Below are 16,543 nucleotides of genomic sequence, written 5' to 3' on the forward strand. Positions count from 1 at the left end.
GAGAGAGAAAGTTCTCACGGCGGGGTGCCGGTGCTCCCAACCGCCCATCGGCCCGCGCTCGCCCGGGGCGGGGAGGTCACGCTCGCTCCCCGGCCCCGGCCTCCGAGCCCCGGGGCCGGCGGTCTTCCCGTCGGTTTCCACGAAGGGATCCCCCGCCGCCCCGGACCCTCCGGCTCAAGGGACGGATCCCGGCGGGGGCGGCGGGACGCGGAGAGCGCCCGGTGACCTTTCGCCTCGGTTGTTGCTTCGACTCCTGATGAGCCATCTGCCCTTCGGCCCGACTCCATTCTTCGGTAGGAATAAAAGTCCCCCGTCTGAAAGCCTCGGGCCGCGTCTCGTGCTTCCCCGGCGAGGGTGCGCCCCTCTCGGTCCCCTCCGAGCCTCAGGGACGGGGACCCGCGCGGGGTGATTCGAGGGCGGGAGGAAACGATCCGGGTTAGGGCGGCGTCGGGCCGGTCGAGCACGCCGGAGGGACTTGAGTCAGACCCCCGACTCCAAGCCGCCGGGGTGCAGGCGGCGACCACGCCGCCGTACCGGGGGAAGCCGCGCGGCTCAGCCGAGAGAGGCCGGGGAGTCGGAGGACGCGGGTCCCGATCCCCGCTCCGCCGCTCCCGTTGCGCGACCGTGGGCGCGTCACTTCTCCGGGCCTCGGCGACCTCACCCGTAAAACGGGGATGAAGACCGCGAGCCCCACCCGATTACCTCGTGTCCACCTCGGGGCTTAGAACGGTTCTCGGCACACAGTAGGCGCTTAACGAATACCGGCCTCGTCCTTATCGTTTGGGGGGGGGGGGGGCTGGTTCGGGTGACCCCCGCCCCCGAGAAGCGTTCGGCGCAGGGCACCGGACCGAACGCGTGGGAGGGTCCGAGAGAGTCACTCGGCACGACCCCCGTCCCCGAGGCGTCCGGCGTCGGAGACGGAGCGCGGTCCGGCGGAGAGAGCCCGGGCCCGGACCCGACCTCCCCCGGCAACGCCACCGGCCGGCTGCGTGACCTCGGAGGGGCCCCTCGCCCTCTCTGGGCCTCGGTTTCCTCCTCCGTGAAACGGGGGTCAGGGCCCTCCCTCCCAGACCGCGTGGTCGAGGGCCTGCTTATCTCGGATCCGTCCGCCGAATAAAGAACGACGACAGACGCCATCGGGAATTCGACGACAGAGAGACGGAAGCAATAGAGGACGTATGAGACCCGTGGGCGAGACGAGGGAAGCGGTGCGGCCTAGCGGAAAGAGCACGGGCTCGGAGGTCCTAGTCCCCGCGCTAGCGCTTACTGCCGGGTGACCTCGGGCGAGTCTCCGTGCCTCGGTTCCCTTATCCGCACGGCGAGCGTTCGACGCCCCGTCCCACCCCACCCCCCCCCCCCCGCGCCTTAGGCCGCGAGCCCCGCCGATCTCGTATCTACCCCGGCGCTCCGCGCAGGGCCCGCCACGTAGTGAGCGCTTAACGATACCGTTATTAAAAGCGCCGCGTGGGGGTCCCGGGGGCCTTCGGTGGGAGGGCGGGGTTGAGACGGCGGCTGGGGGGGGGGGGGAGACGTGAGGAGGGGGAGACGAGAACCGAACCCAAGGTCTCTCGGAAGAGACGGGAATCCGAAAGGGTTTTGAGGGAACCCGGGCCCGGCGCGAGTTACCCAAGGAAACTCCAGACCTTTCACCGCAGAGGAAGGAGGGGAAACCCCCGCCGAAAATATTTCTAACATCCAAAAATCACCCAGCCTTCCCCGTCTCCGCCCGGGGCCCCATCGGGCTGGATCCGCTGGTCGCCGGCAGGCCGGGGGAGACCTCCGTGAGAGAACGCTCGACCCGGGAGGGGGCCGGGGGAACCATCCGGGGTTTCGCTCTGACTTGGGGAAAGCGAGGGAGAAAAAACCCGACGGACGGGAGGACGGGACCCGAGAGAAACTGGGGAAAACCCGAAAGCGAGCCACCGCCCCGCTCCCGCGCGGTCCGGGCAGGGCGCGGGCGAGTCCGGCTTCCCCGCGGGATACCCCGCCCGCTCCGTCGGCAGGACGGCGGGGAGCGGGGTCGCCGGGAAGTAAAGGGAAGAGGCTCGGCGGGGGAAGGCGGACACGGAGGAGCGGAGAGGAGTTCGATTTCCTCTCTGGCCGGGGCCCAGGCTTCTCACCGAGAATGAGACAAAAGAGAAGCGGCGTGGCCCGGCGGAGGGAGCCCGGGCCCGGGCGTCGGAGGAGCCGCGTTTTAATCCCGCCTCTGCCGACTTCCTGCTGCGTGTCCTTAGGCGAGACACTTGCCTGCGCCTCGGCCCCCTCATCTGCGCACGGGGGATCAAACCCACCGGGCGCCGCCTCGGACCGCGCTCCCCACGTGGGGTAAGGACTACGTCCGACCCGACAGACCCGGATCTACTTCGGCGTCTCTCACGGGGCTCGGTGCACCGTAGGCCCGCCCTTCCAGACTCCTCCCTTCCAGGCCTCGAGCCCCGGGAGGTCGGGGGCCGTCTCGATCCGTCGCTGAATCGTACCTCCCGAGCGTTCGGCGCCGTGCTCCGCACCCGCTGAGCGGCCCGATGAATACGACCGAATGACCGACGGGGGCTCGATACCGCTGAAAAAAAAAAAGACCCCTCAAAACGCGCCGGGGAAACTGAACGTACTTCCCCGCCGAGTGTCCGATCCAGCCCTTTCCCTAACAGGGATCGCCTCCCCGGGCCTCGGTTTCCTCATCTGAGCAGCGGGAACGAGTCGGACCGCGGGCCGCGCGCGGGACGGGCGCTCGGAACCGACGGGTCCGAGCGCCCGCCGCCGCTCTCGGGACCGGGGCCCGGGCCGGAGACGCGCGGGCCGCCCCGCGCCTCCCTCCCGGCGGCGGGGGGGAGGAAGGAGGCCTCGGTGGGTTCAGGGGGTGCCGGTCTCCCGCCCGCCGCGGGGGGCACGTCCCATCGATCCATCGGGGGGGGGGGGATATCCGTCGAGCTCCTCCTACGCGCGGGGCCCCGCCGGCCCCCGCCCTTCCCTCCGGCCCCGACGTCGGCTGAGCCGGAAAATCCCGGGCACCTCCCACCCCCGGTTCCAATCCCCCGCCGGCCGAGGCCCCGGGTCGGCCCCGCGGCTTCGGACCCTCCTCCCGGCGGGCGGGCCGAGCCGGGAGGAGGGGCCCGCCCCCCACGCCCGGACCGCCGCCCCGGGACGCACCGAGCCGCCCCCCGCCCCCCGGGACCCCCGCCCCGACGGTCGACGGGAAACAGGCTTTTCATAAAGGAAATCGGACGGGCAGTTTCGTTCCGGTCGCGGTGGGAGGGGAGAGGCCCGGCCGGGGACCCGGCGCCCCGCCGGCCGAGAGGTTCGACGGGGCCGTCCCGCTCACCGGGGCGGGGCGTCACCTGAACCCTCTCCTGTCGCGGGGCCCCCGGCGGCCCCGGAGCCACCACCCGCCGGCCGGTCCCGTCCCCGCCCCCGCACGGGCCCGGGCCGGCCACCGGGTCCCGCGACGGGGCTAGGTTTCTTCCGCCGCCCCCGCCGGGGGCGGGTTCCTGGGGAGCTCCAGCAGCGCCTCGATCTTCCGGATGTCCTCCTCCGACCGCTTCTCCCGCAGGGCCGTCTCCATCTCCTCGGCGAGCGTGTGGGTGACCCGCAGCCGGGACCTCCTGCGGCGGGGCGGGGGGGGGACGCGGGGCCGGCGGGACCGGGGACGGAGAGGACAGCGGGAATCAGCGACCGGGACAGCTCGGCGCTTACTACGCGCCGCGGGCCGTACGAGGCGGCGGGGCGGACCCGGCCAGACGGGGTCGGCGGTCCCCGCCCCACGTGGGGCTCCATCCCCGTCCTCCGGACGAGGCGACCGAGGCCCGGAGAAGCGACTCGCCCGAGGCCGCCCCGCGGACCGGCGGCGCGGCCGGGATTCGGACCCGTGACCTTCCGGCCCCCCCCGAGGCCCGGGCTCCGGCCACGCCGCCGTGCCGTCTCCCGTCGGGGCCGGACGGGGACACTTCCGGCCTCCGCGCCGGCGCTCGGACAAGCAGCGTGGCTCGGCGGAAGGAGCCCGGGCCTGGGAGTCCGCGGTCACGGGTTCGCATCCCGGCTCCGCCACCGGTCAGCCCTGTGACCTCGGGCGAGTCGCTTCACTTCTCGGGGCCCCAGCTCCCTCATCTGGAAAATGGGGATGAAGACCGGGAGCCCCACGTGGGACGACCCGATTCCCCCGTGTCCACCCCAGCGCTTAGAACGGTGCTCGGCACGCGGTGGGCGCTTCACGGATACCGGCGTTCTTATCATCATGAGGTCACTTCACTTCTCTGGGCCTCAGTTCCCTCATCTGTAAAACGGGGGGGTGAAGACTGGGAGCCTCGTGTGGGACAAGCTGATTATCCTGTATCTCCCCCAGCGCTTAGAACGGTGCCCCGCGCATAGGAAGCGCTCAACAAATACCAAATTAGAGAAGCCGCCTGGCTCAGTGGAAAGAGCCCAGGCTTGGGGGTCGGAGGTCATGGGTTCGATCGCCCGCTCTGCCGCCTGTCAGCCGTGTGACCGTGGGCGAGTCACTTCACTCCCCTCCTCTGTCGAATGGGGATGAAGCCTGCGAGCCTCACGTGGGACGACCTGACGCCCCCGGATCTCCCCCGGCGCTCAGAACGGTGCTCGGCACGGGGCGGGCGCTTAACGGATACCAACGTTGTTATTATTATCATCGGAGCACAGTAAGCGCTTAACACACGCCATCATCACCCACCCCGGGCCGAGCGACCCGGTGAGGGACCCGAGGAAAAATACGCCGAGACGGCTTCGGACGGGCCTCGGCCCCGGCGGGGGGGCGGCGGGGGGCTTCTCCCGCCTCTCCACAGACCCGTCTCCCTCTCGCGCCCTCTCTCGGGGCGGGGGGGGAGCCCCTTCCCCAGCCGGCCCCCGAGTTCCGGGGGGCTCTACCGTCCGGGAGCCCGGGGGGGGGGGGGGGGGGGGGGGAGGGACCGGGAAAGCGACGCGGCCCGGAGGCCGGAGCCCGGGCCCGGGAGTCAGAAGGACCCGGGTTCGATTCCGGGCTCCGCCGCCCGTCTGCCGTGCCGCCCCGGGGAGGTCGCCTCACTCCCCTGGGCCTCCGTCCCCCCGGCCGTGAAGGGGGAGACGGACCGCGTCCCGCCCGACGGGCGGGCGCCTGCCCCGGCGCTTCGCAGTAAGCGCTTAACTTACCAAGCAGAACAAAAGACCAGGGCAGCAAAATGGGGAGGGGTGGGGCTCTCTGAGGCGAGCCGAATGACGGAACCCCAACAATCCTCAGTCTCAAACCGACAGACCACAGCTCCCCATCTTCAAAGCCGGACCGCCCCCCGCCCCGGAAGCCCGTTCGGAGTCCCGGGGGCCCCGGGCGCCCCCGCCCCGCCCCCCGTTTTGTTTTTCAAATGGTATTTCTAGCTTGCTTTCTCTGTGCCGAGCACTATCCTGGGCACCGGGGCGGGTACAGCTGAATCAGGCCGGAAACGGTCCCTCGGGCCGTGTCTCCGTGCACGCATTATTCTACTCATCTCATTAATGGCGCGTAAACATCTATAGTTCTATCTGTCCGTATGGCCGCTCCGACGCCCCTTCGCTCGTTCCGTCGTCCGTCTCCGCCCTTCCGGACCGCGAGCCCGCTGTCGGGACCGCCCCTGTCCGAATCGTACTTTCCGGGCGCTCCGCACACAGTAAGCGCTCGATGAACACGCGCGGACGGAGGGCCGCGCCGCCCGGGCCCTGGCGCGTGCTCGGCTGTACGTCATTCACATCCCCGTCCCACTCCGTCCGACTGTTTTCCCATCTTCATCCCTCGTCGGAGAGTCGGCTTCTCGTGGGAAGGGCCCGTCTGGTGCTGTCAGTCGGTCAGTGGGATCCATTGAGCGCTTACCACGTGCGGAGCGCTGTACTGAGCACTCGGGAGAGCGCCCTTCAACGGAATCGGCGGTCCCGTAATCACGTCTGCCTTCCCGAGCGCTTTGGACGGGCCGCGGCTCGACGAATATCGTCACGACGGCTCTACGGTTCGCGTCTTCCAAACTCCCAAACCACCCGCGGTCTTCGCTGAGCGCTCGCCGCGTGCGGAGCGCCGTCCTAAGCCCGGGGCGCGGGAGGGCGCGGGGGGGGGCGCGGGGGGGGCCGAAGGGGTCGGCGGGCTCACCATTCTTCCACCTTGAGCTGGTACAGTTCCCGCCGTTCCCTCTGCCGTCTCTCCCACGCCGTCTCCCCGTACAGCTTCTGCACGGCCATCAGCAGGCCTCCGGCCAGGGCGCTGCCGAGGCGAGCGGGAGGGCTGGCCGAGGGAGACCGGGGCACGGGGCCCGCCGCCCGGGGTGGGGGACACGGCCGAGGGGCAGGTGACCGCGGGGTGCCGGCCACGCTGCCCCGTCCCGAGGTTCGCGAGGAAGCGTCCGGGCGCCCCCAAGGTTACGGGGGGACGGGGTGGGCGGACGCGGGATCGGGGCCCGTCTGGGCGCTCCCGGGGCGGGGGGAGGCGGGCAGGGGGCGTTCTGGAGGAAGGCAGAGAGGGGCCGGGCCGCTCGGCCCGCGGCGGGCCCTCGGTCTCGACGGGGACGACGACGGCGGACGACCCCGGCCCTTCGCCGCCGGCCCCACTCACCCCAGCAGGGCCCCGAACACGCCGCCGCCCGCCAGGCCGGCCGGGCCCAGCCGCATCCGGAACAGGCTGCCCGTCACCCCTGAAACGCAACCGGACGAGAGACGGGTCCGCGGGGGGGGGGTGGGGGGGGGGGGCGTCCGGGGAGGGCCCGGTCCCCCCCACCCCCCCGGCCCTCCGGGGCGCCCTCTCCGTTGCCCGGGCGGGCGGTGCCGCCTCCTCCAGGGGAGAGAGACCGAGGGCCGGCGGCGGGGAGGGGGAGGCCCGCGGGGACGCGCGGGCCCGGCGCGAGACGCTCTCACCTCCCGCCACGACGGAGTGGCTCAGGGCGTCCTTGTCCCGATAGACGGTCAGGGCGGTGCTCACCGAGCTGCGGGCGAAGCGTGGGGGAGTCAGAAGTGCCCCGCGAGGCCCCGCTCCCAGAGGGGCGTCCGGCACAGACCTCCGCGCCCGGCAGGCGCGCGGGAGACACCCCCGGCCGGCCCCCGGGCGCTGGGGCTCGGGGGGCGGCCGGGGCTTCAGTTTTTTAAAACGGTATCTGCGAAGCGCTCACGGCGTGGCCCTCCGGACGGGAAGCTCGCCGCGGGCGGAGAACACGTCTGCCGACTCTGCTATACTGTACCCGCCCGGGGCGCTCGGTACAGCGCCCCGCAACCAGTGATATTTATCGAGCGCTCGCCACGGGATGATCGTGTGACGAATAACGCTGTCCGGTCGGCACCGCGCTATGCGCCTGGAAGAGTCCAACAGAATGAGCAGACACGTTCCCTGCCCGCTACGAGCTCGTCATCGTCACGCTGTGAGCGCTCGATCGATTCCACTGGCCGGGCACCGTATCAAGCGCCAGGGTAGACGCCGGTTTGGCCGCGGTCCCCGTCCCGCCCGGGGCTCCCCGTCTCGATCCCCATTTTCCCGATGAGGGAACCGAGGCCCCGAGAAGCGACGTGGCTTATCCCGGGTCGTTCATTCGATGCTTTCGACCGTACTGACTCGTTCCATCGTACTTACCGAGCGCTTCCTGGGCGCCGAGCGCTGCGCTAAGCGCTCGGAAAGTCCGACTCGGCATCGGACGGAGACGAGCCCTACCCAACGGCGGGCTCGGGGCCTCGAAGGCGGGGGAGACGGACAACGAGACGAAACCAGGAGACGGGTCACCCAGCAGACGGGTGGCGGAGCCGGGATTAGAACCCTTGCCCTTCTCACTCATTCGTTCACTCGAACGTATTTATTGAACGCCGACTGCGCGCAGAGCACGCTACCGGACGCTTGGAAAGTCCAATTCGGCAACAGGTAGAGACGAGCCCTACCCAACCACGAGCTCGGGGGTCAAGCAGCAGCAGCAGCGGGGCTCAGTGGGAAAGAGCCCGGGCTGGGGAGTCGAAGGTCGTGGGTTCGAATCCCCGCTCCGCCACCCGTCAGCCGGGTGACCGTGGGCACGTCCCTTCACGTCTCTGGGCCTCAGCGACCTCATCCGTAAAACGGGGATCGGCCGCGAGCCTCACGGGGGACGGCCCGGTGACCCCGTATCTCCCCCAGCGCTTAGAACGGCGCTCTGCACACGGTAGGCGCTTAACAGGTACCGACGTTACCCTCGTTGAGAAGGGAGGGAGACGGACGACGAAACAGAACCAGCAGACGGGTCACCCAGCAGACGGGTGGCGGGATTAGGGCCCACGCCCTTGCGAGTCCCGGGCCCGACCCGCCTTCGCTGCTTCCCACCCCGCGGGCCCGCGTGGGGGTGTCCCGTCCCGTCCCCCGGCCGGGCGGCCCTCACTTGAAGATGGCGACGAAGGCGGCGGTCCTCCAGCTCCAACGCCAGCCGTAGCGGAGGAAGCCCCGCAGGGCCACGCGGTGGGCGGATTGCTGCGGGGAGACAGAGGCGGGGGGGGGGGTCTGTCCCGAGTACCTACCTCCCGCCGTAGGTACTCGGTGTCTCCCCTTCTCACGGGACCCGCTAGGCGTTCACTACGCCCCAGGCGCCGCGCCGAGCGCCGGGGCGGATACGGGCGGCTCGGGTCGGACGCGGCCGTAGGCGACAACACAAGGCCCGTCTCTGTCTTTTGCCCGCCTGTACGTTCCAAGCGCTCAGTCCGGTGCTCCGCCCATGGGAAGCGCTCGGTAAATGCCACCGAATGCAGGAACGATACACATCAGGACGTTTCGCACCACCGTCATCACCTCCGCGCCTCGTTTCCCTCATCTAACCCCGGCTCCGCCACTCGTCCGCCGGGCGGCCCGTCGCCGGGCAGGGATGGTCGCGACCTGTTGCCGGACTGCCCCGTTCCAAACGCTTAGTACAGTGCTCGGCACCCACTTAGCGCTCAATCAATACAACTGAATGAACGAATGAATGAACCTCATTCCCCCGTATCTCCCCCAGCGCTTAGAACAGTGCTCTGCACATCGTAAGCGCTTAACAAATGCCAACGTCACTACTGTTACGAAGAAGGACTAAGACCGTGAGCCCCACAGGCGACGGGGCTGTGTCCGAGACTCCATTTGCTTGTATAATAATGACGACAGTAATAACGACGTTGGTATCTGTTAAGCGCTTACTACGTGCGGAGCCCCGTTCTAAGCGCTGGGGAGGATACAGAGCGAGCGGGTCGTCCCACGTGGGGCTCGCGGTTTATCCCCATTTTCCAGATGAGGTCACCGAGGCCCGGAGAAGTGAAGCGACTCGCCCCCGGTCACCCAGCTGCCGAGCGGCAGAGCCGGCATCCGAACCCGTGACCTCGGACTCCCAAGCCCGGGCTCTTTCCACCGGGCCGCGCCGGCATTTGTTCGGCGCTCAGTATGTGCGCCAGGCGCGGTCCCAGGCGCTGGGGCAGATCCAAGGTGATCAGCTCGTCCCACGTGGGGCTCCCAGTCTTCAATCCCCATTTTACAGATGAGGGAACTGAGGCCCAGAGACGTGAAGGGACTGGCCCGAGGTCACACGGCGGACAGGTGACGCCGCGCCGAAAGGAACACCGCAGTTCCGGTTACGAGCTGATGGGGTCGGACTCCGTCCCGCTCCCACACGGAGCCCCGCGTCAGAGACGGGAGAGGGATCGAATCCCCCTCCGCGCGGTTGAGGAAAATGAGGCACGGAGGAGTCGAGAGGCTCGCCCGAGGTCGCCCAGCGGGACAGTGGCGGAGCCGGGATCAGAACCCAGGTCCTCCGACTCCCGGGCCCCACCCGCTGGGCCGCGCCGCTTCCGGGGGCCGTTGCTTGCGTTAAAACTCCCCCGCCGGACCCCGGATCTGGCCTCCGCCGGAGGGGGAGCGGTCGTGCCGTCGGATTTATCGAGCGCTTGCTGTGTGCAGAGCACCGGACCGAGCGCCTGGGGTGTACGATTCGGCAACCGAGCCCGACAATCCCCGCCCCACGACGGGCTCACGGTCTAAAAGCAGCGTGGCTCGGCGCCAAGAGCCCGGGCTCGGGAGTCGGAGGTCGTGGGTTCTAATCCCGGCTCCGCCGCTCGCCGGCGGCGCGACTCGGGGCGAGTCACTTCACTCCTCTGGGCCTCAGTCCCCTCATCCGGAAAATGGGGATGAAGCCCGGGAGCCCCACGGGGGACAACCCGACGACCGCGTATCTCCCCCGGGGCTCGGGACGGGGCTCGGCACATAGTAAGCGCTTAACAGATACCACCGTTTTTATTTATTTCAAAGAGGCAGCGTGGCCCGGTGGACGGACCACGGGCCCGGGAGGGTCCCGGGTTCTAATCCCGGCCCCCCCCCCCCCCCGTCAGCTGCGTGACCTCCGGCAAGTCGCTCCCCTCCCCCCGGCCTCGGTTACTTCGCCCGTAAAACGGGGCGGGAGACGCCGAGCCCCACACGGGACCGCGCCCGACCCGGTCCGTCCGCGTCCACCCCGGCGCCGAGCGGAGCGCCCGGCACACGGTGGGCGCTTAGCGGACGCCGCGACGATCGAAACTCTCCCGCGGGGCCTACCACCGCGTCCAGCCGGCTGTGGTAGATCTCCGCGTGGCTCTGCTCGATGTAGCGCTGCTTGGCTTGGAAGAAGGCGGGCAGGCCGCCGTAGGCCCAGCCGACGATCGCCCCCGCCGCCGCCGCTTTGCAGACGTTCTCCAGCTCCTCCGGCACCGGCTCCGTGTCGCTGAGGCGCGGACGTGGGGGACGCCGCGCTGAGACCCGCCCCCCCCCCCCCCGCCGCCGCCCCCGCGCTCCCCGAACCCGCATCCACCGCCCGCCCCCGGCCTCCTCCCCCCCGACGGGTCGGCCCCGGACCCCGAGATTCGCCTCGGCCCCGAGGCGATGACGACGTTGGGATTCGGGAAGCGCTCGCTACGTGCCGAGCGCTGTTCTAAGGGCTGGGGGGAGAGGTCCGAGGTCATCGGGTTGGCCCACGGGGGGGCTCACGGTCTCCACCCCCATCTGACAGAGGAGGGAACCGAGGCCCAGAGAAGGCGATGATGATAATAATAACGTTGGCATCCGTGAAGCGCCTGCTACGTGCCGAGCACCGTTCTAAGCGTCGGGGGAGATGCGGGGACGTCGGGTGGTCCCACGGGGGGATCGCAGTCTTCATCCCCATTTGACGGATGAGGGAAGTGAAGCACCGAGAAGGCGAGTGACCTGCCCAAGGTCACCCGGCAGGCAGGCGGCAGAGCCGGGATTAGAACCCGCGACCTCTGACTCCCAGGCCCGGGCTCTTTCCGCTGAGCCACGGCGGATCGCCTCGACCCGGCGGACGGAGCCCGGGCGTCCCGAGGTCACGACCCTCTGATCCCGGCTCCGTCGCTCGTCCGCCGGGTGACCCCGGGCAAGTCACTTCCCTTCCCCGGGCCTCGGTTACCTCATCTGGAAAATGGGGACAGAGACCGTGACTTCAGTTGGAGGGAGAATGACGCTTGACCTCCCCCGCCGTTTGACATTTGAGGAAACTGAGGCCCAGAGAGGCGAAGTGCCTTCCCCAAGGTCACACGGCGAGCGATCGGCAGAGCGGGAATTAGAGGGGCGGCGTGGCTCCGGGGAGTCAGGAGGACCTGGGTTCTAATCCAGGCTCCGCCGCGTGTCTGCGGTGTGACCCTGGGCAAGTCATCTAACCTCTCCGGGCCTCGGTGACCACTATCTGCAAAATGGGGATTAACGGCGGGAGCCCCACACGGGACAATTCTGCCGCCGAACCTTGCGTTCCCGGCGCTCAGTCCGGCGCTCTGCACGTTGTAAGCGCTCGACAGATTCGACGGAGCGAACGACGGGGACCGCGTCCAACCCGATTCCCTCGTGCCTACCCCGGCGCCTCGTCCAGCGCCGGGCACAGAGGAAGCGCTTTACCAACGACCGTCGGGAGCCTCGTTAGTCACCGGACGCCGCCACGGTCGTCTCCGCCGGGCCGCGCCGGACGTCGCGCCGCGCGCCGCGCTTACTCTCGGTCGAAGAGGGCCCTGAGGCGGCCCCAGCCGGAGTCGGGGATGCTCGGGGGCCGGATGCAGCGCGGAGGCGGAGGCGGCGGGTCGGGGTCTTCTTGGGCGGACACTCGGGGCAGGGGCGGGCGCCGCTCCCGGGACCACCGCTTCAGGAGACCCTCCGGGGGGTCGCCATCCCTCACCTAGGCACCCCGGGAAGGGCCGGGCGGGAGGGTCGGAACATTGGGAGAAGCAGCGGGGCTCAGCGGAAGGAGCCCGGGCTTGGGAGTCAGAGGTCGTGGGTTCGGATCCCGGCTCTGCCCCTTGTCAGCTGGGGGACCGCGGCCAAGTCACTTCACCTCTCTGCGCCTCAGTGACCTCATCTGGAAAACGGGGATGAAGACTGGGAGCCTCACGGGGGACCACCTGATGACCCTGTATCTCTCCCAGCGCTTAGAACGGCGCTCTGCACGTAGTAAGTGCTTAACGTTGCTATTATTATTAGGGGGAAAGGTCAGAGGTCAGCACCGTACTCGTCCGCTCAACCGAATACATCTTCACCACCCTATTTATTTTGTTTAACGAGATGTGCATCACCCTGATTCTATTTATTTGCTATCGTTTTAACGAGATGCTCGTCCCCTCGACTCTATTCGTCGCCATCGTTCTCGTCCGTCCGTCTCCCCCCACTGGACCGTGAGCCCGTCGGAGGGCAGGGCCCGTCTCTATCTGTTGCCGATTTGTCCGTTCCAAGCGCTTAGTCCAGTGCTCCGCACAGAGTAAGCGCTCGATAAATGCTACTGAATGGATGAATGAAAGGTCGGGGGGCAGCCCCCGGCCCCCTCCCCGCCTTTCTCTTTAAACCGGGTATCTGTCACGCGCTTATCACGTGCCAAACGCTGGGGCGGCTGGCAAGGGAATGAGGCCGGACGCGGTCCCTGTCCGCCTGTGAACTGCCGTCATTCACTCATTGGTGTCTGTCCCTTCACTCGGTCGTATTCATCGAGCGCTTACTGCGCGCGGGGCACCGGACTGAGCGCTTGGAAAGTCCAGTCCGGCGACGGACGGAGACCGTCCCCACCCGACAACGGGCTCACGGTCCAGAAGGGCGAGGCGGGCGGCAGAACGGAACGAGTAGTCTGACGGCAGGATCGTCAAGACGGATAGAATCAGAGATATACACACATCGTCAATGAGATAAATAGAGCAATAAATAATATATAGAAACATACATCAGTGCTGCGGGGAGGGGAAGGGGGAAGAGCGGAGGGAGAAGGGGAACGGGGAGGGGAATCCTCGATGTCATTGCTGCTACGTGCCGAGGCCCGGACTGACCTTCCCCCGGCACGTGAAAATATTTTGAGAGGAATAATAACGATGTTGGTATTTGCTAGGCGCTTACTAGGTGCCGAGCGCCGTTCTAAGCGCTGGGGGAGATGCGGGGTCGCCAGGTGGTCCCCCGTGAGGCTCACGGTCTTCACCCCCATTTTCCAGATGAGGGCACCGAGGCCCCGGGAAGTGACGTGACCGGCCCACCGTCACACAACTGACAAGAGGCAGAGCCGGGATTCGAACCCCTGCCCGCGAGAGTAAAAACCGCATCATTTGTTCGCTTTGTACTTTCTCGCGCACGCAGCCACCCGGCCCCCTCCCTCCCGCCCCAGCCCGCCCCCGGCCTTCCCTCCCTCACTCTCCGCATCCCACCGTCCAGCTCACTTAACTCCTCATCTTAAAAAGGGGGATGAAGAAATCTGGGCCCCCACGGGGGACAACCTCCTTACCCTCCTATCTCCCCCAGTGCTTAGAACAGTGCTCGGCACAGAGCGGGCGCTTAACAGAAACCGTCGTCGTCATCATCATCATCATCATCATAAGCACGTCTCCTCCGGGAAGCCTTCGACGTCTCTGGGCCTCGGTCGCCTCCTCCGCAAAATGGGGATCAAAACCGGGAGCTCCGCGTGGGGCGACCTGACGACCCGCTGTCGAGCCCGGTGCTTAGAGCGGTGCTCGGCACGTAGTACAATCATCGTCACTGAGCGCTGGGGTGGATGCACGCGGATCGGGTTGGATCCGGTCTCTGTCCGACGTGGGGCTGCCGGGCCCGATCCCCATTTTCCGGATGAAGAAACCGAGGCCCAGAGCGGTGAAATGACTTGTCCAAGGTCACCCAGCACACTCTGCCACGCTGCTTCGGGAGCCGTGATGAGGAGGATGATGTTGGTATTTGTTAAGCGCTTACTAGGTGCCAAGCACTGTTCTAATAATAATAATGATAACGTCGGTATTTGTTAAGCGCTTACTATGTGCAGAGCACTGTTCTAAGCGCTGGGGGGAGATCCAGGGTCATCAGGTGGTCAGCAGGGCCATCAGGATGTCCCACATATGTTATTACACTTACAACTGGGTAATAGGTAATGCACATTATTATCCTTCTCATTATTATTATTCATCCATCCAATAGGATTTATTGAGCGCTTACTATGTGCGGAGCACCGGACTAAGCGCTTGGGATGGACAAATCGGTAAGAATTATCATCTCTGTGCCTCAATTCCCTCATCAGCGGGGAAGAGCCCGGGCTTGGGAGTCAGAGGTCGTGGGTTCCAATCCCGCCCCCGCCACCTGGCAGCTGGGTGACTTTGGGCCAGTCACTTCACTTTTCTGTGCCTCAGTTCCCTCATCTGTCAAATTGGGATTAACTGTGAGCCTCACGTGGGACAACCTGATGACCCTGGATCCAACCCGGCGCTTAGAACAGGGCTCTGCACGTAGTAAGCGCTTAACAAATACCAACATTATTCTCTGGGCCTCAGTCCCCTCATCTGGAAAATGGGGATAAAGACTAAGCCCCACTGGGTTGATGACTTTGTATAATAATTTAATAAGATGTTGGTATTTGTTAAGCGCCTACTATGTGCAGGGCACTGTTCTAAGCGCTGGGGGAGATCCAGGGTCATCAGGTGGTCCCCCGTGAGGCTCCCGGTAAATCCCCAGTTTAATAATAATGTTGGGATTTGTTAAGCGCTTACTATGTGCAGAGCACTGTTCTATAATGTTGGTATTTGTTAAGCGCCTACTATGTGCAGAGCACTGTTCTAAGCGCTGGGGGAGATCCAGGGTCATCAGGTGGTCCCCCGTGAGGCTCCCGGTAAATCCCCAGTTTAATAATAATGTTGGGATTTGTTAAGCGCTTACTATGTGCCGAGCACTGTTCTATAATGTTGGTATTTGTTAAGCGCTTACTATGTGCCGAGCACTGTTCTAAGCGCTGGGGTGGGCACAAGGTAGACAGATGAAGCAGCGTGGCTCAGTGGAAAGAGCCTGGGCTTTGGAGTCAGAGGTCATGAGTTCGAATCCCGGCTCTGCCACTTGTCAGCTGTGTGACTGTGGGCCAGTCACTTCACTTCTCTGAGCCTCAGTTCCCTCAACTGTAAAATGGGGATGAAGACTGTGAGCCCCACGTGGGACAACCTGATTCCCCTGTGCCTACCCCAGCGCTTAGAACAGTGTTCTGCACATAGTAAGCGCTTAACAAATACCAACATTATTATTATTATTATTATATGAGGTAACTGAGGCCCAGAGAAGTGACTTGCCCAGTCACACAGCTGACATGGGGCAGGGCCGGGATTCGAACTCATGACCTCTGTATCCCCCCCCAGTGCTTTGCACATAGTAAGCGCTTAACAATTACCATCTAGTGATGGGGTAATAATAATAATTCCATCACTAGTTGACAGCGTGAGCGGCTTAACAAATGGCGCCACCCTCCTTCTGCCCCCTCAGGACCGGCCCCACCGGAAGTGGGGCGCGCGGGGGATGACGGGAGAGGCCAAGGGTGGTCAGGCCGGCCGGGCCTGGAGCGGGGGCGGGGGGCGCGCGGCGACCCCACCTCACGTGTCTCCGGAGCCGCTTCACCTGAGAGCGGACCGACCGATCGACCACCGACCGACCGACCGACCGACCGACCGACCGACCGACCGACCGTCCCCTCGGCCGCCACGTCCCCGCTCGCCTCCTTCGACGGAGGCGCCGCAGAGGCCGCCCGGCTGCCTGAAGGACCGGCGCATGCGCACTCCCCCCCGCCCTCCTCCCTTCTCAGAGCGCATGCGCACTCCCCCCCGCCCTCCTCCCTTCTCAGGGCGCATGCGCACCCACCCTCCCCCGCCATCCTCCCCTCTCAGAGCGCATGCGCGGCGCGGTTGCCGGGGCGACGAAGCATTCATTCATTCAATCGCCTTTCATGATGTTGCTATTTGTTAAGCGCTTACTATGTGCAGAGCACTGTTCTAAGCGCTGGGGGAGAGACAGGGTGATCAGGAGGTCCCACGTGGGGCTCCCAGTCTTCATCCCCATTTGACAGATTCATTCATTCAACAGTACAGTGCTCTGCACATAGTAAGCGCTCAATAAATACTATTGAATGAATGAATGAATGAATAGTATTTATTGAGCGCTTACTATGTGCAGCGCACTGGACTAAGCGCTTGGAATGGACAGATAGAGACAGTCCCTGCCCTTTGACGGGCTCACGGTCTAAGCCGGGGAGACGGACAGACAAGAACAATAGCAATAAATAGACTCCAGGAGATGAACATCTCATTAAGACAACAGCAAATAAATAGAATCAAGTAT

The 16,543-nt window shown here is 66.1% G+C and overlaps 1 protein-coding gene across 1 annotated transcript; it reads right to left on the reverse strand.

Annotated features, from left to right (window-relative positions):
• Positions 1–1,644: 1,644 nt before the first annotated feature.
• Positions 1,645–16,079, reverse strand: TIMMDC1 (translocase of inner mitochondrial membrane domain containing 1). The gene is made up of 9 exons (XM_039914342.1): positions 15,801–16,079; positions 11,932–12,113; positions 10,493–10,658; positions 8,328–8,416; positions 6,856–6,923; positions 6,557–6,635; positions 6,098–6,208; positions 3,336–3,599; positions 1,645–2,560 (listed from the first exon to the last, which is right to left on the reverse strand). Exons 1-8 carry the CDS (start codon positions 16,077–16,079, stop codon positions 3,449–3,451), a joined length of 1,125 nt encoding a protein of 374 aa, XP_039770276.1. The 3' UTR covers positions 1,645–2,560; positions 3,336–3,448.
• Between the last annotated feature and the right edge of the window lie 464 nt (positions 16,080–16,543).

The sequence above is a fragment of the Ornithorhynchus anatinus genome, chromosome 16 (genome assembly GCF_004115215.2).
Source record: "Ornithorhynchus anatinus isolate Pmale09 chromosome 16, mOrnAna1.pri.v4, whole genome shotgun sequence".
Classification (NCBI taxonomy): Eukaryota; Metazoa; Chordata; class Mammalia; order Monotremata; family Ornithorhynchidae; genus Ornithorhynchus; species Ornithorhynchus anatinus.